Consider the following 20,697-nt stretch of genomic DNA (forward strand, 5'->3'; position numbering starts at 1 on the left):
TTTTCCTCCTACAGGCCTAAGATATCCAGGACAAGGAGCGGCACTGAAACACATATTAGTACAAACCTTTCCATCTGACTGCTTCTCTCACTCTCCTCGTCTGCCTTTCACACATTCTCTGACAAGTGAATGTGTGAAGGGCAAACTAATTGGCCCTCTTCAGAACCAAGCTTTTACAACGTTTATCTTTACTGTTTGGGCTCAAGGCTGTCCAATCATGAGTTTGAGTAGCATTTGTATTCGGCATCTATTTACGTGACAGAACCTTCAGTTCAAATAAAACCTGGAGAGTTTGTTTTGTGCGAGTCTCTGGCTTGAGCTCTAAATGTTAGAGCGTCGATTTCTCCAAGAGACGCGCCTCAGCTCAGGTGTGTGCATCTTGCCATCAGCAGTTTGTTATGTCTGATGTAGTACGTGCACGTGTTTGCTGTACCATGAACTGTTTGTGTGTGCACACGTCTATACCATGTATATTTTAATGGCACTTTTGATCAAAGTCTGCACTCGAATCCCAAACAGAGCGAGTTGTCCAAGGTACCGCCTGTCAGAGGAGCTGAAGTCATTTCGAAACAAAGTGATAGCCATACTTACTAGCACTGTCATCATTATTCAGCAGGATGACAGCCACTCATACTGTACTGTACACCTGCAGGCTGAGAGAAACAGGGAGCTGAGACTTTTACAGAAACAGGCACAGAAAGCAGAAAAATGAAATGAAACACACACAGGGGGAGGCTTGAAAGAAAGTTCGAGGACCATTTTGATGTTTTTGTCAAAGTCAGCTCTCTATTTTCATTTCTGTCGAGCTGCTGCCGCTGTTATCTTTTCTTCTTTTCTATTTGCTTTGTGTGTGACTCATCTTACATTCTGCCTCTATCTTTGTCTTTCAGTCTTTAACTGTCTCTTTTCTTATTGCTCGCTCACCAACCTCCCCCACCATCTTTACCACACACACACACACACACACACACACACACACACACACATAGACAGATGATCTTTCCTGTCATGTTATCATTGATTAATGGAACGTCCCAGAGGTCTCAACCATAATCAGCTCTTAAAACAGTTCATTAAGTCTGCAGCTCCGAGCGCTCAGAAGTCGCTGCGCACCTCCACAGGTTTGGACTAACAGATGCAAATAAATGCATCTTTACACACGGACACACACACTGTCTCATTCACACGGGCCTGAGAGCAGAATTGGATCTCATTTCTTAACTACTTTCACACTATATTCCTGGAAAATGAACAAAAATCCTAACTTTTTCACTGCTCCAGGATTCAGTTTCTTCCTTGAGAGTGTGTAATTATTTTGGCCAAGAGTCATTCATAAGATTTGCACTCTAAAGGTCTGAAGTGCGTGATCAAATATGAAGGATTTTGATTGGTCCCGCAACCGTCTGCACGTCACTCTCCCCTCCCCTAATTGGCTTCCTGGTGTTTCCTCCCACGGTGATAATCTCCAATCAACCATCTGCCGTGTCATCTCTGTGTGCCGTCGCTCTGCCCTTCCCTCCGTCCCTTCGCCATGTTCGCACTTTTTCCCCCGCTGATTCTGTCAAGATGCAATATTCCCCCCAAAACAGCCATCAAACAAAACGCTGTGCATGAAAACAAAAGCCCACAATTAGCTGCGCGCTGTCCTTTCTGGCACCATCTATGAGCCATAACATCTATGAGGTCATGTGGGCGGCTGTGTGTGCATGTGTATGGAAAGGCCCTCCTGTGATGGACGTAATAGGCCAGGACAGATGGCCCTCCCACCAACCAACCACTACACACACTCACATTTACATGCACACACACACACACACACACACACACACACACACACACACACACGCCTGAAGCAAAGCCTCAGCGTTTGGTCGTGGCTGTTGTTGCCTGTTCCAGTACCAGCCTTATTCTGTCGCTCAGAGCAGCAGGAGAGAGCTACATCTGTGCCGCATGTGCTTGTGATGTCGGTACAGAAATAGAAGCGAAGGAGCCAGCGTTTGAACCGACCATTCAGCTCTCTGACATCCCTAGGTAAAAATAAGCTGTCTGGGACGCGGTGGGCTCTTTGGTGTTTGGTGTTGAGTTTAACATCTGCTTGTCATAACCTGGTACAGCTTGATACCGTGACGGGGCAACCACAAGTGTGTTGGCGCTCAGCTGAGACTGGATGAAATTTCAATTTGCTTTTTTAACTGTTACATTACAAGAGGTCAAGTTCAATTTACGCTGTTTCCAATGTGTTACTGGATTAGTAATACACAATTTGGGATATTTCCAGTGCATGTACAGCAGAAAAAATATGAAAACATAAATGGAAAACTTCAACTTTAAACCGCTCAGAATCAAATAGCAATCTTTATTCCGTTGCTTCTTATATGAAACGTAATTTTGTTGTTTGTCATGCAAAAAATTTAAAAAAATTGGAAAATCGTTTTCCGTACGCGGTGTGATGCAAGCCTCACATGTGAGTTAAAGTCTCATTGAATGAGATTACACCGCCTCTGATCCTTGTGTGCTTTTGAGAGCTACGTCACCACAGGTTCGTTAGGGCAGGAGTCAAGAGCAACAACATGATGATACTGTGACTCTTCATTTAGCTTTAGAGCCAGTGGGACAGTCAAAGACTCCATCCTTGAGTGAAACGTAACATTAAAAAAGATGAAGCTTTTCAGGGGCTCACGTTGTGAGACGTGGCCCATAAAAACTTTGCAGTGGCCTGAGTTCGAATCCGATCTGTGGTGCTTTGCTGCATGTCATCCTTTCACTCTTTCTCTCTTCCTGACTTTCCTGACTTTCCTGTCTCTCTCTCTCTCACTGTTGCTGTCACAATAAAGGCAAAAATTAACTTAAAAAATGTGTTTAAGCTTTTCAAAGTGTTTCATGACTTGAGGACAGTGTTGTTGTTACTCAGGAAATACAGAATTCACCAGCTGCTGTGGTCATGTGTTTGAATGTAAAGAAACACAGCAACATAGTTTTTATGTCATGAAATAGCACTGTGCCAATCCATTAAATAGTCACAAACACCAGTTTCACCAATGACAGTTCAATAAGGAGAGAAATTTGAAGCATATAACAATCTTTATTGAGGTTAGCGAGAGAGAATGACTCTGGCTATTATGCTCCATCGATGTGTAGCAATTTCATTAAGCGCAGGCCCATATGAAGATAGGTGATAAGACAGGATCCCCTGGAGTCTAGACGCTGGTGGCGGTGGAGTGAAGCCAGCAGGTGGTTGATGGAGACTTTCAGTTTCCCAAGACATCATGAAGGTAATGATATCGGTGGGTTGTGTAACTGTAGCTCTGAATTATATAATTGCAATGAAATTTAAAGAACACCGCCCAGGGACCGACTCGGCTCAAGGAACATGTGCAGAAAGATCATCGGGCCACTAATGCTGACTATGTAATTGTGAATGTAGGAAGTCTGACAGCGTGGGAAAGCAGAAGTGACAGAGGAAACGGCAGAAACCGTCTCATGGAGGCGTTAAGGCAGAACAAGAAAGAACTTCCTCCAAAGCTTTATCTAAATGAGCACAATGCAATGCAGCTGAAAGAATATGATTTTCCTGTCACTGTTGTTTGCTCCACTCACACAGAAAGCACAGCTGATTGCAATAAGTTTCCACAATTCATATAATTCATGATTCATGATTCTTTGTTGAATGTCCAAAAGTAGTATCAGTGGGAACTCAATAAACGGAGTAAGGTTTAGTGGAAGTTGGATTAAATTCTTCACAAAGTAACAAAGATTTAATTTGAAAGACCTGAATATAAGGAAAACTTTCTTAAAGTAGTTCCTTTCCATCATACGGTTTTGCTTACAATCTCTTGCTGATTAAAGAAAGAAATGTTCTAAAGCCATCATGTATAATATAATATCTATCATATGAGGATGTCAGGATAACATATTTCCTGCATTTATGTTGTTATATTTTACAATGAAGTCAGTGAAACAAGAAGAAAAACATTTGCTCACTTTTTATTTTTGATATTTAATGTTTTTCTTTAATCAATTCATCAGGTTTATATAAATGTGTGGCCGTTGATCAGATAAGGCCCCTGTCGCTGCTGTTTAGACAGTCTAACTATATGAAATGAGCAGTGTTTATCTCAACCTATATACGGTACTTGTATCAGTAAGACTGTGTATTTAGCTTGAAGTTCCTTGACTAATGGACCCATGAGACTGATGTCACACGTTTGAACTCTTCTCACAAGCGCTCTCTCCTCTAAGGTTGACGCCACCACTGTCCCCAGGAAGAATGTTGCACAAGACAGTTGAGTAGATCTGTCTAAAAACTCACTTGCACTTGACAGAAGAATCGATTGGTTAATGCTAATCCAGGATGTCTACTGATGACAGTTGTCATCGACCTGTCTCAGAGGTCCATAAGTAAGAATTTGGTCGGCTGCAAAGGGCAGCAGGTTGTCAGAGAGGCAGAGAATCAGGGGCCTGTTATCTTATCTGCTTCACAATCAAAGCAGTTATATTTAAAGACAAGAACCAAACCCTGAGGAAGGATGTATCTGGAGAAATAAAACCACTCCTTCATGCTCTGTTTGTGTGGAAAGCTTGTGGTTTGTGGGTTTGTGTCCATACACTGTGCAGTGAGTGGCTGAAAATGTTGTGTTTGTCTGCCTGTGTGTGTCCTTACAGGCAATATCGCTATATTTGCCTTTATATTTTGTGGTTTGTTTGTGTGCCCATGTCAAATGAGAAAGTGTGTGTTGTACGTCAACAAGGTGCATGATTGTTGTCTATTGCTGAAGGATGCTACGGGCTAAGAATAACTGAGGCCACAATAAAGAAATGACGAAAGCAGTAATTAGAATCTCAGCAGCATGAAATCCTAATGCAATTACATGGAGTTGTTTCTGCAGAAAACAACAATGAGGATTAAAGTTTAAATGACTCATTTGCAAAGACAAGCAATAAAACAGTCTTCAGCCATGTTATCTGGGTTTGAGGGCATATAATGCAAAGTTCATCATGCATTATTAATAAGTCTTATATTAAAAGCAATATATGCACTCTCCCTATTACAGCGTGGAACGGGAGCTACTGATTAAACACTTCACGTGTCTGGTGCATCACGTGTTTATGCAAAAGATTAAGACAACAATGACAAAAAACAACAATATATTAACTTGATTGCGGTGTTGCAATAAGTTAGAGTTGGTTTATCCCGTGTGCATTTGAACTCCAATGTGTTCAATATGAAATAAATTAAAGACATTATGAAATATAGGCTATTATTATGCAAAAAAAAGAACCAATAAACTGTGAAGTAAGTCGAGAAATCATTAAAAGTCAATTTCATTATTGTGAGGAGTTTATTAATTAATTTTTTCCTTTCACTGAGCTACCAACCTAGCTGGCCGTAGTTATCTGGGATGTTAGCAGTGTTAGACAAGGTTAGGGTTAGCAGCTAGCTCTTGTCGGGTAGAGCAAGAAGCTCTTTCTGATACACCTTCTGAGCAACGCTATGTCTTCAGGGCAGATTGAAGGCTACAGGGAGTCGCTATCGGAAAGTGACGAGACGGGCCGGGGCTAGCTAGGTTAGCATGCTAACCTCAGTAGAAGAAAAGACATGATAGAGATGAGTAAACATTGGATTGGAGTTGCTTTCCACCGCTGGAGACAGTTCTTGGTGTGTAAAAGAATGAAGTTTGATGCTTGAATGCTGAACTTTCTTGTAGACTGGTCGCTGGCTATGTAGCGATAGCAAAACTTACCAATAGCTCCTTTAAAGACTCTTGTAACCATCATTTGTTGCACAATAAAGACTTTTTTTTGCCCATTTCTCAAATTGTGAATGTATTTCCTAATCTAGTTGGAAATGACATATGCTCATGGTCTTTTTGAAAAAATGAGCAAAAATACTAATCCACAATATGAAAATAATAGAAAGTAACTTCAATCAATAAAATGTCAAACTTTGGTACATGTTCTACAAATTGAGCAAGGAAATATGTCATTTCTAGATACCATCTTTGTTTTGATTTGAAGAAAGAGGTGCAAATTGGGGTTAACAGGTTACATTTTTTTTCTCGTAACAGACTGAATATTTTTTCAACAATACCTTCAGAAAAGCAGCCAGTTGGTAAATGACCCTGTGGGTTTTTCTAATACCGCTGGGTATACAGTATATTTTTAGAAATATATATTTTTCAGAAGCTTAGAGCTGTGGTGTAATACTAACACAAGAGGCACAAACTGTAGCTAACGCCATATACTGTATAATTTTGCAACAGTGTTAGGTATAGTATTGTGTTATAAAGAAACAATGAAAAATAAGCCAAACATCTTTTAATATTTACTGTAATGCTTTGTCTTTTCAGATGTGTTGGTATAATTAAATCATGCACATTGCTACCTGTAAAAGCATGTTGACAGGACTCATTGTGCTATAGTGACAGCAGATGAGATCTCATTTACAATGCTGTTTTCCTGTGTAAATATGCGTTTGTTTCAGTTTAAAAAGGCCACAGTGAACCAGATTTCCACCAAAGGCCAATCAAGACAGTAGGTGTGCGCACCTCTTGTCTACCTGTAAATAATTCCAAAGCTTCATCTCTATCGCATCAAATATTTAAGTGACTCCCAGAGTAATAAAGTTGGGATTGATTAGAGGACGTGCCCCTGCGTTTGGACGCCTGGAGCTGGATGGAACCAATAAGAGAGGTAATTAGAGGAAGAGAAATGGGAGAAAGATTGAAAGAGGGATACACTTGTGTCTATCTTTGTGTTGGCTTTCGTATTTTACAGCTTTACAGTCAACAGGCAAGCGATCAATTTAACTTAGACACTACCACAAAATGCTTTCATATCAGCAGGGGAAAGTAAACCAATTAAATCTATGTAAATATCTGAGAATATCCAGTGAGACGTGCAGTCAGGCAGCGTGTTGTTATTAAATTCAGTCCGTGTGTGTGGGCACGTGTTCAAAGTCACAAATTGGTTTTTCATTTCTTTAAAGTTTACACTGTGCAAAGACTACAGAGGTTTCTACAAAGCACATGCATGCCATCTAGTGGTCACCTCTGGTACTCACTGACCCGTACAAGTCTGAAACAGTATGTGAGAGAAGAATAGATGGAGATTAATTAAGGACATATTTGCATGTTTGTCAGCTGACAAGGAGACACATCATGGCTGTTACTCATGAAAACTTTTCACCTTCACGTTGTGGGACTCAAACTACAATGCAATCCTGAAAGGTGATGCAAGTCACATTTTGTCACTGTGAGAGTATAAGCCCATTAGCCTGTGTCTTACCTGGGTAGCCTTCTGCCTTTGTTCTCGCAGCCTCCATAGTCATTTTCCCTGCAGTTGAAAAACCCATTTGAATCAAATGACTGAGCCAAGTGCAGCAAACAAGAAGCCAAGCTTTCAGCGGATCAGGGGTGTCCCGGAGGCATAGTTTGTGGTCTCTCAGCTTGTCGTCATTTGGGGCTAATGTCAGCACAGCGCATGTGGGATTTTGAAGCAGTTGTTTGGGTTAAGAGTAGGTGAACCACGGTGTTTGAAATCCTGATTGTATGATATTGAAAGGGTACGTACCTTTACAAAGTGTCCCCCCCCCCCCAAGCTTGCCAGGTTAAAGGGATTTTTTAAAACTTATGTACACAGATTGACAATTAAGGCTGTTGAATGGCACAAGAAATAGTAATATGTGTTATGTATCTATTGCTTGTGTATGTTTTTGGTCAGTATTTCTAAAAAAGAAAAGAAATTTGTAACCTCAAACTGTTATGTGAAGGAATTAGCTGAACAAAAACCATGTTACTTCATAAAATGTATGTAATTAACAACAATAACAAAGCTCTCTTTAACTAACAAAATCCTATAAATAAGTATACAAATTATGTAAAAACTTACCCCTGACACCAGAGAGTAATGACCTTGTTAGCCTGCTGCACAGACACAAGATATTTTATTATTTAAAGTGGATGTCAGAGACAATCAAAAACATGGGGTAAAATTAAATGAGCCATAATAAAATATAATTGCAATATAGAAAAGGACATCAATATATCAATATTGCTGCCTGGAATAGAAATTCACAATGATTTCAAGCACTTGTGAACAAACTGTCAGCAAGGACGTCATCATAGCATTCATTAAGGTTTTCATGTTTAGATACAGCTTTTTTTTTTTTAATTTTATTTGTATCATTTTCCTGCGTGGGAACTGTGTAGCATAGTCCCATAAAAGCTGAATAAGCCAGAAGGAACTGCCACCTACTTTGTTTTACATGAAGTGGGTGGTTGAAAAGTCTATTTTCGTAATAAAACTTACAAACTCGGCCAATGAACGCCAACACAAAGAACAAAAATATAAGATAAAGGTCAACAGGAACAGAGATAAAGAGATCCACGTGTGCATGTCTGGGTTTGTTGTATGTAAACATTCCCTGATGTTCTTTTGCACATCAACACTCTTACTTTGTTAGCAGTTAGGTTAGGCCACCATGTTTGCAGTATTTCAGCTGTCAGAGAAAAGTGTGGAACACGCGAGTCCTCAGACTCTTTGTCCGAGGAACGTTCCTCGTAGAGAACTTCATCAGCTTGTACAGATTTGAAGAATTCCACAAGCTGGAGATCGGGAACCAACGAGCAGTCCGCTTGTTCCCGTGAAGGTTCCAGAAGGAGGAGGAGCAACGCTGGAAAACCTCGATGTTGACCGCATACTGTCCCGGTGCCCACTGAGACACACGCACGAGAGTCACAGAGGAAGCGAAACCACAGGTGTGAGGAGAAACACCATGAAACACAGACTCCCCCGGCCTCACAGACGCACCCCTCTCCCAGACCATCCCTGCCTCCTCTGCCACTCCCATGCCACTGAGGTTGCACAGGGCCTGCAGGCACACCTCCTCCAGGGCCTCCTTATCAGGGAAACGAATCAGGATGGCAACAAGACGAGGCACGGCACCTCGACGTAGTAACATTTCCTGGTGCTTTGCTGAGGGAGACACAGGAACACAGAGAGGCAGAGAAAGTGATCAATTCGAATTGCATATGAAAACATTCACACAGTTAAATTCATTGGAGTGAGTAGCATTTCTCTTCATAAACCTCCTGTAAGAGGGAGAAAACAAATGAAACCAAGGCTAACATGACTTAGTAGCTTCTGTCTCACAGTCAACAGTGTTTTTTTTTTCCTGAATCAAACTGTATTTCACATAAGCTCTGTTGTAACTTTGTGCTCTACCTGTTATTGTGTGTTTTACCAAGAAGTTGAACATGATGGGAGTTACTTTTTCATCTGTCTGCCAGTCATTTGTTCCAGGACGTTTGAGAAAGATTTACCATCTTCAGATTTTTACCTTCTTAATTCTTGTTTGCCAACGAGTAACCACTTCCCTCAGTCACTGTCTGTGCAGTAAAGCGTTATTTTGAATTTCTTTACAGCACCAAAAATAATTTACCTTTAGTCAAACCATTTAAAATGCAAACTGGAAGTTTAAGGAGTTTAAATCCTGTTGGGAACGGTCTCTTGTAATGGGACATATGCATTACAATTAATGACACAAGCTAAAATATGAGCATGAAACAAAAAAAAAAGGTTTATTTCCAGAACTCATCAGGAGGGATTTGTAAATTGTTCCCTTCACTTACAGCTGTCATAAGACATGCGTGAGATGGCCATTGCAGCGTTAAGGAGCAGTTCTTGGTCTGTACTGGTCAGCACCGACAGCAGAGCTGTAACCAAGCCTGAGTCACCAAAACCTTTACGCACCACAGCTGAAAAAAAAATATATACAGGGCAGGCAACAAGAAATAGCTCAAGCACGTGACTGATCTCGTACGCTTCATTAACTTAAGTAGAAATTATAGCAAACATATATCTGTATCGATAACTTACATTCCTTGGCGAGTTCAGCCACTAGTCTTGCAGTCAGTGGAGTGAGGGGCCCTCTGCTCCTCAGAGACAGGGCCAGGATCGGTAGGATCCCACTGATCACTACCTGCTCAGCAGCACCTTTCTCTGGACACAAGTGGAATTACACATGTAAACACAACACTGATACAAATTCATAAGAAACACAACATATCAGAACCATTTAACGAGGCCAAAGCCAAAGAAGAATTTGGCTCGAGGGATGAAATTATATGAACTACGTGTGTTTCAAGTTGAAGCAGCTGTCGTTTTTGAACGATTTGTCCCTTTAATCCTTGAGCAGACTAGTACTGAGTTTTGTCTTTACGGGGTTCTCCATCTTAACTCTCTGCTTGATCTCTATGACCTGTCTTTACCTCTTCTGCCTCTCTATCCCCCTGTTGCTCTCCTGCTAGGAGACACAAATACAGCTTAACGTCTACCAGGGACTTACAACTGTCATACAATTGATCCCTTCACAGCCTCTCAACCCCCAGATCCTCATTTCCTCACAGTAGTTTTGCTACAGGTTTTATCATTCAGAATGAGGGGGGCTGTTATTGCCACTAGAGGTGGGAGGCATGCTATCTTAAGGTATATCAGTATGGAAACACATAAATATGTAAATTGCATGTGGTAGCAAATCTGTCTACATTTTATAATTCAAATCACATCAAATGACAGACTACATGACACAAAAAATAACCCTGAATCCCCTCAGTATGCCACGAAGCCTATGACAGGTTGTGATATATTTTTATGCATCTAGCAGGTAGCGTGGATTTCAAAGCCTGTAATAAATTCTAATTAGAAATGAGTAAAAAACAGTGAAAAGATAGTATAAATGAACTCACTCCTCTCCTTAATGTTGGTCAGCACTGTGTTCAGATGTGGTTTAAGTTCATCCTCAATCAGCTCCAAACCAAGGACTCTAATGGCGCCTAATGCATTGTTCAGGTTGTCTGTGGGGGGACATATTAAGGGTCATAAAATGGGGCGCAAGTAAAAGGCTATGGATGCTGTATGGGAGCATAAGAAATATGAAAGTCATTACTGTTAGGCGAGAGAGAAGGAGGGTTGCTCATAAAAAAGCACACGAAAACACACCAATGAGAAAATACTGCAAGTATAAAGAGCACAGTACAACTGGGATTCTCCATTTGAAATGCATTTTGAAGAGGAGTAAAGATCTCTGAGAATAATTTAACTAAGTGTGCAAAGATACATGTCATTCCTTCTTGCAAAACATCCAGCTGTCACCCTCTGATCTTCCTGGTTTAGACCTTTTCCTGACTGTATGTTGGTGTTTTTGGTGCTATAGGTCTACAGACAAGTTAAGGGATCACCAGTGTTGTTACAGTTCATGCCAAGGGGGGTGTGAATGTCTGTACTAAACTTCATGGCAATCCATCCAATAGTTGTTGAGATATACACTCAAAACCACAAATGTCAACCTCATGGTGGGGCTAGAGGAAAGGTCAGGGGGTCATCAATGTCAGTATGCTTCATTTTGTTGGTGCCACAAATGTCTGTACAAAATTTCATTACAATTAATTCAGAAGTTCTTGGGAAATATTAGCCTGCACCAAAAAGGCGGACTGAACAACCAGCACTCTAATAGATCAATATCACCATCTCTTCATATCCACAGTGGATAGTGTCATTCATAGATATTTGGTTCACTAATGATCCAAATATAACTCTTCTATGTTCATTCTATTAAACTATGCTGAAACTCCGGTGGAAATTAGACATTTTGAAAAGCGAGTTGCACCGGTGGAGAGCCTCATGGAGACGTCTCCGAGCTACTGTCCATTTCATACTGCAGCCCTGACCAGCTTCACGGTAAGTTCTCTGCTCAAGGACACTTCAACCGTAAAAAATAATTTTCCTGGTCAGATTTTCTCAGCTGTGTCTGAGCAGAAATGAAACCCTCCAGTTGCCAAGCAGATTCTCTTTTGAGTGGTTCTTCAGTTAACTTATGCAGAGGACAGTCACTGATAGTGATTAGTAATGTGGCCACTGTATTCCCAGCCTTCGCCTCAGTAAACACCAGACCATCAACAGAAGGCGCGAGCATGCAGAGACATATTAGGAGGCTTAAAGGACCACATCAGTGGTTTTCCATGTTTTAGCCCATTCACTACAAATCATGTTTACTTTACATCACATTTAATCATTTTGCAAACTGTGCTGCTGGTTTCATTGATTTCTAGTCATTTCCACATGGTATGAAAATCAGATACCAGACTCTTGAAACTTGCTTGAAATGTGAAAAGGTAATTTGGTGCGACAGCCTAATCAATCCGCACCTAAACTGCATTACCGCACAATGATCATGTAAATTGGCAAAAAAATAATGCAGCACTGATGTTCAAGTGCATGCTTCAAAAGTCTACTATTTGATTTTCATATTGTACAGAAATGAATATGAAACAATGGCTCACTGGAAGATTAAAGGATCTAAAACATTAATACAGCATGTATTTTATAATTCTCAACAGAAATCAGTGAAGTACATATGATGTTGTTAAATGGCCGACAGTATATAAAAATCTGGCTACACCAGAGAGATCCCATGTGTAAGTGTGGAGAATGAAACAGAGTGTGTCAGTTCTGTGAATGAAGATATTACACCCACACTATATAATATCATGGTCCTACATATTCTGAAGACCACCTTCTACACTGTAAAACATCTGTCAACTCACCGTTTGGTGTGTACGGTTGCAGTCGACTGGATCTGCGTTTATCCCTGTGGGAACGGGTGTAGCTGTATGTGAGTGGCACATTAGGGTGTCCCATCCTGCTCCGCTCTCTGGTCTTTGGACAGCTGGTGGTGAAACTTTCTCAGGTTGACATCTTCATGCAGAACACACAGCACTTTCTTATAGCCACTTTTCCAGATTTATTTCTTTTGAGTCATTCGCTTGAGAAAACCTACTTCAGCCTACTCTGCGTCTCACTATACTCACACTGATCCAACCCCTACCCATCTTACACTCTGGTTTTGTTTCAAAATAAAACTGTTTGTTTTCTGAACGCGTCTGTCTTCCCTGTACTCCAGCTGGCTGGGTTAATACGGAGAAAATCCTCACTAAAGCTGTTCTCTCTCCCCCCTCCCTGTATGTGTGTACAGTTAGGGTATTAGCACTTGGCTGACTCTGCTGAGTATATTTCTACGGCCCTAAAAATCTCCCACAATGCCTTTCGGCTTCCAGAAAATCCGAGCCAAAACAGCAACACAGACAGGTAGGCATCTGGCATCTGTTTCTGTACACAAGTATATTATTAGATGGCATTTTTCCGAGAATGGAAAATGTCAAATGGGGTTGGATTGCAATTTAGGTCTCTCGTCAGCCGTATAATTTTATTCTTACCCTGACTTCCATCTCTTAAAACATCTCAGGATCGTTCAAGTTCAAGTATATTTACGTTCCAACAGATTCAGACTCCACTTGCTCCATTTACGTCTTTTATCATAAGACAATAACACATTGAAAGTGGTTATGAAAATTAAATCTTTATATTTTACTCAACTCTTGAGGTTCCAGTAAAAACAGACATTACTTCATATTTCATAACTCTAGTACAATACAACAGAACAGGAAGTCTAGACAATAAATACAAACAGAGGAACAGGAGACATTATACAACCAGTGAAAAAAAATATAATCCAGACCTCTGATATCATCTGTTCCTGTACATGTGCCTGGACAGGTTTACTCAGTGTTTACATTTTACATACAGATGTTTGTCTGTTCACTAAAAACCTAGGATGAAAAAATATTCTAGATAAGATTCAGTTTAGACATCTAGATACATATAAAAACTGCTACTAAAGAAACAGGGGATTCATGTAAAAGAAATAATTCAACAGTTTGAGAAATGTGCCTAAATACCTTCTTGCCAACAGTTCTTCATATTTGTACAGTGATGTCGCGGCGCCTGGTTAGCTTAGCTTAGCATAAAGATTGGAAACAGGGGGAAACAACTAGCCTTGCTCTGTCTAATGGTAAAAAAAGATCTGCCTACCAGGATTTAGCTTTCTAACAAAAAAAATGTATGATAAAGTGTAAAAATGACAATTCAGCATTTTACAGCCAAGAAACAGTCATGCACCTAACCTGATATAAAACTTAATTAATAAGCTTTAGAGTTGCTGGTAGGTGGATTTTGTCACATCTAGACAGAGCCAGGCCTAGCTCTTTCCCTGTTTCCAGTCCGCATGCTTAGTTAAGCTAACCGCCTGCTAGCTCCGGCAACATAAGTGTGACTCCAAAATGTGACATTATACTCTGATGCTGAGCTCATCACACGGGAGCTCCACCCAACTCAGCTTGTGCAGAGCTCGAGTCCCGTTGCTGAGCGTCCCTTTGAATGGGACTATGATTGGTTCTTCAGACCCGTCATGTGACCCGGTGTCAAACAGTTCCGGCTGCATTCAGACCACTGGAAACAGTCTCATATCCTACAGAAACCAGGGTGAGGACGTTACTCTCCACATCATCTGACTTGCACTGCTCTGCTTGAGTTTCCACGGGAACAACACCTCCAGTTTCCTGCCTTATTTTCTTCCTGGCTTTGCCCCGCCCCTTGCCTTTTGAAATGACCTTCCCTTGCTCTTTGACCCCTTCCGACAACTTGTGAGCCTTCTCCATTTCAGCTGAGCGGGCTTTGCGGTGGCGCCTGCGGATACGCCTCGACGCCGGCCCGGAGTCAGCGGGGTCCGACGCCGCTGCACCGGACAAGATGCGAATCTGCTGCTCAATCACCATGATGATCATGTCCAGTGCAACATCCAACATTCCCAGACCGAGTCCATGAGTGACACTGTCGAACGCGCCACTGTTGACCGGTTCGTTGAAACATTTTCTCATATCCTCGAGGTGGTTCCTGAGAGAAAAAGAAAGTGCTGTTACTCCTTTTTTCCACAATTCCTTGGAAAAACAAGCTTGAATACAAAGCACATACTTAGTTTCAATAATTTTGGACCAGTGTTGAACTGTATTTGTCTCTGGGATGAGTTGTTTAGCCATGTTTCCGTAGTCGATGTAGTCGTGGGCGAAATCTTTCATATCGTCACACAAAGCCCTGGTGTCGCCTAAGAACACACACAAATTAAAACAATTCTCTTGCACTCAAGTTCTTAGAGTTAAATGACTTCGCACATACACACACACACACACACGCCCGCACATGTACACACACACACGCACACAGGAACACATCTGTCACCTTCCGTGAGTTTGGAGAACGAGGAGGAAACAGAGGTAGTTGTGCTTGGCGTGAGGCCGAGTACATTGAGCGACTCTAGCAGCGTTTTCTTGCTGGCTGGTCCTCGGCTGACCCGAGTGTACGCCGCCAAGGAGCGCAGCGACATCTTCTCCGGGGCCTGAAGGCGCCGTTTAATTTCATCGTACGAGATCAGATACTTCCCTGAAATTAGAGCGACACAGGAAGAGGTGAACGCATCGGCACAGTAGGGTTGGGATATGGGAATAGTGTTTAATCAAATCTGGATGCCATATTGAATTTGCTCATCAAATATGAATCCCTTGTCATATTTATTTATTAGGGCTTAGATTTGAAATGTTCTGAATGGCAATGGTTTAGAATAACTAAACTATAAAATTGGTCTGATTATAGAACCTGATAAGAATTTGTAAATGAGCTCAGTGACCTGAATGTTACATTGTTGTAAGTACCACAAGATTCAAGCTCTGTACTTTACCAACTTGGAACTAAATCCAAAACAGAACCAGCGATTGTAACCCAACCCCAGCGACAGTGTGATGAACATTCAAAAGGTGTGATCTTCAAACAACTGGCCACTTACGAGCTTTAGATCCTTTCATGTTGGGATCCAGGAGCGACGACACCTCTGCAAATGGCATGTGGGTACTGGACTCTGAATGTGTGCTTGAGTTTGGTGGCGGCTCCTGATTCTGAGACACGTCCTCAGTCTGGACGACCGGGCCAGAAACCTGCATCTGGGGCTGAACATGAGGCTGTATGGTGTGCATTTCCACCTGGTTCTGATCTAGCGGAGCCTGGCCTTGCACTTGAGGGAGGACCAGTGTGTTTTCAGATAAACCCTGGAGACCCATGCCCCCTTGTGCTACACCGCCGGCTTGCTCTGAAGAAACCTGAAAGATGCCCATGACCGGCTTTACCACAGTGAAAACCATGTTCCCCTGGGCGTCCAGACTCACCATCCTGGCAGATGGGTCCATGTCTTTGCTGAAATTTTATCTTTTAGCTGAAGGACGAGGCTCTAGAGGCTGTAATTATCAGATCAGGTCACCTAAGAGGCCCATGTAGTGTTACAGTATACCCTTCTCTTTTTAAATGGTTATGGTTGAAGCTGACCTGGCAAAATGGGAAGTTATAGTCCAGGTAAAACCTCCCACATTTGAGCGGTTAGAACATTTTACTTTCTTTGTACGGTTTCATAAAGGTTATGATCACTCATGGCAGCACCACAGAAGAGGTTTCAATCTGAAAGAAAAAGAAAAACCAAGAAAATCACAGTTAGAGCCAAAGCTTTTAAGCATTGTAACTCAGCATCAAAACATTTGATATAATTTGAAAATGAATACTCTTATTTCACCACATTAATCGCATTCAAGGATACTATGAACTAATTACAGTATGTGTAGTAATCTATTGATGACTTGTCTATCAAATTAAATTCTAACATAATTTAGTTGGTGGAAAAGTAAAACTCAGGTCATTAGAAGCTTAATTGTGATATGAAATATAATGACTGGTTTTGGTTTGGGATATTTAGGGGAATAAAGGGGTATTCACCTGTCATTGTGTTTTTGGATAAAGCGAAATTAGTGTTTATATGATGGGAATTCACTTTGAAAACTGGACACAGCCACTTGATTGTAAATGGGCCAAACTTCACTGGTGCTAGTCTGTCCAGAGAGACGACCTTTGTTACACAAATATCCTACATTCCTACATAGCAAACGTAGAGTTTTACTGAAAATCTGACATCCATCCACATTTTTATATTTTAAATATTTACAATTAAAAGCATTTTAGTTTAATTACCTAAGAATGTGATAATGCATTCTGCCATTAACATTAAACCAAATAAGTGAAACATGTCAGTTTAAACAAATAAAAAAAGCACTGAATGATACATTTACTTAAATACATACTGGATTCAGGAAACCCTGATGTGGTTTTTCCAAAGAGATGTATTTTTTTTTATTTCTTATCTTCTTTTACTTTACTAATTTTTGAACAAAACAGCCTATAATGAAAACATGATTGGCTCTACTGTGTACTGTATGTTTATCAGTAGAGGTACACACTGTGGGTGTTACAGACCTATCATGAAACACTGGTGCTCAGTCCACACCTGTCCCAGGTCCAGAACCTCAAACCTTGACTTGCTCAACTTTACATTGTGTCTTAGTTTTACATTTATTCGCTCACTGTGATGCAAAGAATGTCAACACAGGAATGTGATTTGCTTAGTGCTTCAAATTATTACAGCTTCATAACAAAGCAAAACAAAATAAAGCCTGAAGAGCATGTGCTACACATTTGAAAAACATCCAGACAGCTTTAATATACAAGATAAGACAAATAAGTGATGCAGCCAGTTAACGAGTCAGTGTTCTGCTGCCTGTCTGTTTCTCTGTGATTGGACAAGACGTAGGAAGAGAAAGTGTCTGTCCAATACTGTCCACAAAATAATTAAACTCCAATAATAACTTTTGCCAGGGAATAAGTGCGGTATGCGTGAGTAAGTGTTTAGCGTCTAACTGTGCAAACGAATGGATTATAAAATAAAAAATAACAGCAAATACACCAGAGCATTATCGTCTCAACATGTTCTTTTATAGCATTTAATTATCACAATGCTAAAAATTTGACTTGAAGCTTTGAGTAAACAAGAAAACATTGAATTTTCAGCCACCAAATAACGACACAAAATTTACCAACAAAACATTTCATCATAACTAACATTCATCATGGCTGCCATGAGCGGCCGTGGCTGTTTTTTTTTCAACAGCAGGCCTGAAACGTCCCAGAAAAAGGGCAAAACTACAACAACCGGCTGCGGTTCTGGACGGGACAGACCGAATTCAAGCGCTAACCTTTGATGCAACTAGTGACGGCTGTCCCACTCACCGAAATGCCGTGTGATTTCTCCTAAAAGGACACTGATCCTAGAACGGTCCGCGTCGGAGACAGCGACATTTTTCTTCCTTGTCTGCTTTAGCTTCGGCGGGTTGCAAATCAGCTGTACGTGCACTACCGCTGGAGAACCGTGATCCCGCCGCTCATTGGTCGAGCAACACATCAATTACGCAATGAGTCATTTGTGATTGGACAAGGACGGTGCCAGTAGCGAAGAGGAGGCGGTACTTCCGACTCCTCTTCTCTCAATACAATGGGATGAAATCTTGTATTTATTCATTTGTTCGCATGTGTTTTTGTGTCATTTTCAGAGGCGTCGTCGGCTGCAAAGTACTCAAGTTGAAAAAGTGAACGTTTTATGACTTATAGACTTTCTTCTGGAGGTCTCCAAGAACTACTACATTTATTTTAGTACTATTATAATGCCTACTTAATCATGAATTGGGGCTTTCAATGTTACAGAGACCTTTTAGATCACTGAAATAGTTTTAGTATTATTTTTAGTACAAGCAACCAGCTGTAAAGACAGATTAAACACACTGCTTTTTGTGTTTGACAGCACATGGACCCACACACAGGATAATAATCCTTTCCAAGCATTCATAGTCAAACTAAAGAATACAAAATAGCAATGTGCTGCATATAATTTAATATGAAAAATCATAAATGCAACCTCTTAAATACAATCCATAAAAGTTTTTACAAAATGAGTAAAATCACAAAATTGATCTTATAAATGTTAAATCAAGCTAATTTAACTACAAGTGTCTGTAGTTGGTGAAACTTGTGTCGTCAATGTCAGTAGAGAGATGGTCCATTGATGGTGACCTGAAGCCTGGAGGCTGGGTGTGTCAATACTCTTCATCCCAACTGTGGCCACTGTGCAACATCTAGTGGACATTTTAGATCATTACACATGAGACCAATGCAAAGAGTCCTGTGTAGCGTCTCATACAAAATTCTCCTTTCCATGACATTATAGGATATTTTAGTCTTAAGCACAGGACCAAAACTGTTAAAAATAATGTCAGAGTAAGTATTTGATGCACGCTTTCATATGTTGATTTGGATCTTCTAATCAATACATTTCTGCATAAAATGACCATCTGAACTGCCCTGATCAGTTTTCCTTTTCTCTCACAATAGCAAACACACATTTTACTGGAAAATAAGCAACATTTAACATATTTCATTTGAATTTATTTGGGTACAAATTAAAAAAAATGTACAAAACAAAGCATAGAAAGTAGTAATATGAAAACAATGTATATGACAACAACAACATAAAAGAAAAGGCAACAGTTAAATAATTCATTAAAAATACAGCCAACTAACCTGTGGTATTATCTACACAAACAGAGCATATGACATTTAACAGTCAAGTTTGGGTAAGAAAAGGCATAGACCTGGGGCATGTGAGAATACAAGGTTTAAATCCAGAAGTGCACAACAATCAAGATGATCAAGTATATTTTTTTTTACTCAAATATATGTGTGTCATTAAATTGAAACAACCTTACTACAAGAAACATACTGACACCGAAACATTTTGACGGTAGGCCTTTGCTCATTATACAGTTCTCACACTGCCATTAGTGTAATATCCTTTCAATGTTTTTTCATCCTTTATCCCTCAACACTCATTTACATCATTACTGTGAGGTGTAGCCCCATAAACATCCCTCATTAGCTTAATATCTCCGTTTCTGGCCTTCATAACAAGCACTGAAGGTTACCAGACTATATATACTCATAATGTACAAACATTAGTACAGTGTTGCATTCATAATGAGCTTGACACCATCCCGACTTGACGATAACAAGTAATTCAGCACGACAGCAAGCTTTAAAGGGGAAACACGTGACTGAACAGAACACGCACTGTACGTCTAGCAGTCTTTGGCATCTGTAGGCTTGGAGCCTGTCAGCGCCATCGCTCAGTAAAGCACAGAGGAGACCTGTGTGGAGGTATCCAGCTCCTGTCTGGTTAAGTCTCCATCATATTGCCTCGCAAATCATGCCTAATGTCACTCACTGAGGGGTTAAGTGTTCATTTTAATCTGTGCTGAGGGTGGGTGTGGGTGCTCTCCCTTTCAGGCTCAGCTGGTTTGGGTGTTGAGTGCTGGTGTGGAGGGTGGACGTGGGCGATGGCTCAGTGTCTCCGAGTGCGCTGGCCCCCAGTGCCTGTGGTGGTGATGTAGAGGAGGGGCTGGGGCTGCCGCAGCTGGGGCCCTCGCTTCAGGTTATTCGTGTGGGCCGTGGAGGACTCTGCATTCGAGCCTGTGGAGAGGCATGAAACAAAAAAGACAAAGGTCAACAAAAAAAGTAATTAAAGAGGTATGTCTCTATCTCTCCACTGACAGTGATGGCGGTTTACCTGTTTGCTGGCTGTTGTGGGGTCCCCTGACTTTGGCAAGAGGAGGGACCCCTCTGTACTGGGGACGAAGCATAGGAGCCTGGGGCTGACCGTTAATGTGGAGGTGGGGGTCTGATGTGCTGTCCAGAGGGCGGAACCTCTGAGCTGTGGTTGTCTTGGTTTGAGGGAGCTGCAAGAGAGAGGAAAAACAAAATCATTCATTGACTGATTGCTTACCTTAAACACACAAATGCATCAGCATCTCCTGCAGAGGTGCTCTGAAA

At 41.0% G+C, this 20,697-nt stretch overlaps 3 protein-coding genes across 5 annotated transcripts in view; all 3 read right to left on the reverse strand.

Moving 5' to 3' along the window:
* Positions 1 to 7,923: 7,923 nt before the first annotated feature.
* LOC111673511 (rap1 GTPase-GDP dissociation stimulator 1-A) lies at positions 7,924 to 13,034 on the reverse strand. Of its 2 annotated transcripts, XM_023431282.2 has the most exons (5): positions 12,603 to 13,032; positions 10,746 to 10,853; positions 9,877 to 9,999; positions 9,630 to 9,755; positions 7,924 to 8,973 (listed from the first exon to the last, which is right to left on the reverse strand). In XM_023431282.2, the coding sequence occupies exons 1-5, from the start codon at positions 12,694 to 12,696 to the stop codon at positions 8,501 to 8,503; spliced, it is 924 nt and encodes a 307-aa protein (XP_023287050.1). In that variant the 5' UTR covers positions 12,697 to 13,032; the 3' UTR covers positions 7,924 to 8,500. The 2 variants fall into 2 exon arrangements, with proteins under 2 accessions (XP_023287050.1, XP_023287051.1); XM_023431283.2 differs by lacking the exon at positions 9,630 to 9,755 and having other exon boundaries at positions 12,603 to 13,034.
* Positions 13,035 to 13,395: 361 nt separating this feature from the next.
* LOC111673507 (uncharacterized) lies at positions 13,396 to 18,143 on the reverse strand. Of its 2 annotated transcripts, none has more exons than XM_023431278.2 (5): positions 18,049 to 18,143; positions 15,731 to 16,392; positions 15,130 to 15,330; positions 14,866 to 14,995; positions 13,396 to 14,787 (listed from the first exon to the last, which is right to left on the reverse strand). In XM_023431278.2, exons 2-5 carry the CDS (start codon positions 16,125 to 16,127, stop codon positions 14,316 to 14,318), a joined length of 1,200 nt encoding a protein of 399 aa, XP_023287046.1. In that variant the 5' UTR covers positions 16,128 to 16,392; positions 18,049 to 18,143; the 3' UTR covers positions 13,396 to 14,315. The 2 variants fall into 2 exon arrangements, with proteins under 2 accessions (XP_023287046.1, XP_087026033.1); XM_087169907.1 differs by having other exon boundaries at positions 18,015 to 18,138.
* A 546-nt stretch (positions 18,144 to 18,689) lies between these two features.
* Positions 18,690 to 20,697, reverse strand: part of kif19 (kinesin family member 19) — a 36,647-nt gene continuing 34,639 nt past the window's right edge. Inside the window, exons 19-20 of the mRNA XM_023431263.2 lie at positions 20,435 to 20,603; positions 18,690 to 20,337 (exon numbers count right to left, since the gene is read on the reverse strand). Coding sequence (XP_023287031.1) covers positions 20,210 to 20,337; positions 20,435 to 20,603 — 297 coding nt within the window. The 3' untranslated portion in view covers positions 18,690 to 20,209. The remainder of the gene's footprint in view (positions 20,338 to 20,434; positions 20,604 to 20,697) is intronic.

The sequence above is a fragment of the Seriola lalandi genome, unplaced genomic scaffold (genome assembly GCF_002814215.2).
Source record: "Seriola lalandi dorsalis isolate HSWRI2012SDOR001 ecotype SW California unplaced genomic scaffold, Sedor1 jcf7180002054920, whole genome shotgun sequence".
Classification (NCBI taxonomy): domain Eukaryota; kingdom Metazoa; phylum Chordata; class Actinopteri; order Carangiformes; family Carangidae; genus Seriola; species Seriola lalandi.

Bases quoted from the DNA above. Each gene is read 5' to 3' on its own strand.
- LOC111673511 (XM_023431282.2), bottom strand. From the start codon at position 12,696: ATGGGACACCCTAATGTGCCACTCACATACAGCTACACCCGTTCCCAC. The intron at 10,854-12,602 runs GTGAGTTGACAG...GTCCCCCCACAG, and splicing joins GCAACCGTACACACCAAACG to ACAACCTGAACAATGCATTA. The intron at 9,756-9,876 runs GTAAGTTATCGA...TTTTTTTTTCAG, and splicing joins GGCTGAACTCGCCAAGGAAT to CTGTGGTGCGTAAAGGTTTT.
- LOC111673507 (XM_023431278.2), bottom strand. From the start codon at position 16,127: ATGGACCCATCTGCCAGGATGGTGAGTCTGGACGCCCAGGGGAACATG. The intron at 15,331-15,730 runs GTAAGTGGCCAG...CTCTAATTTCAG, and splicing joins CATGAAAGGATCTAAAGCTC to GGAAGTATCTGATCTCGTAC. The intron at 14,996-15,129 runs GTGACAGATGTG...GTGTGTTCTTAG, and splicing joins GTTCTCCAAACTCACGGAAG to GCGACACCAGGGCTTTGTGT.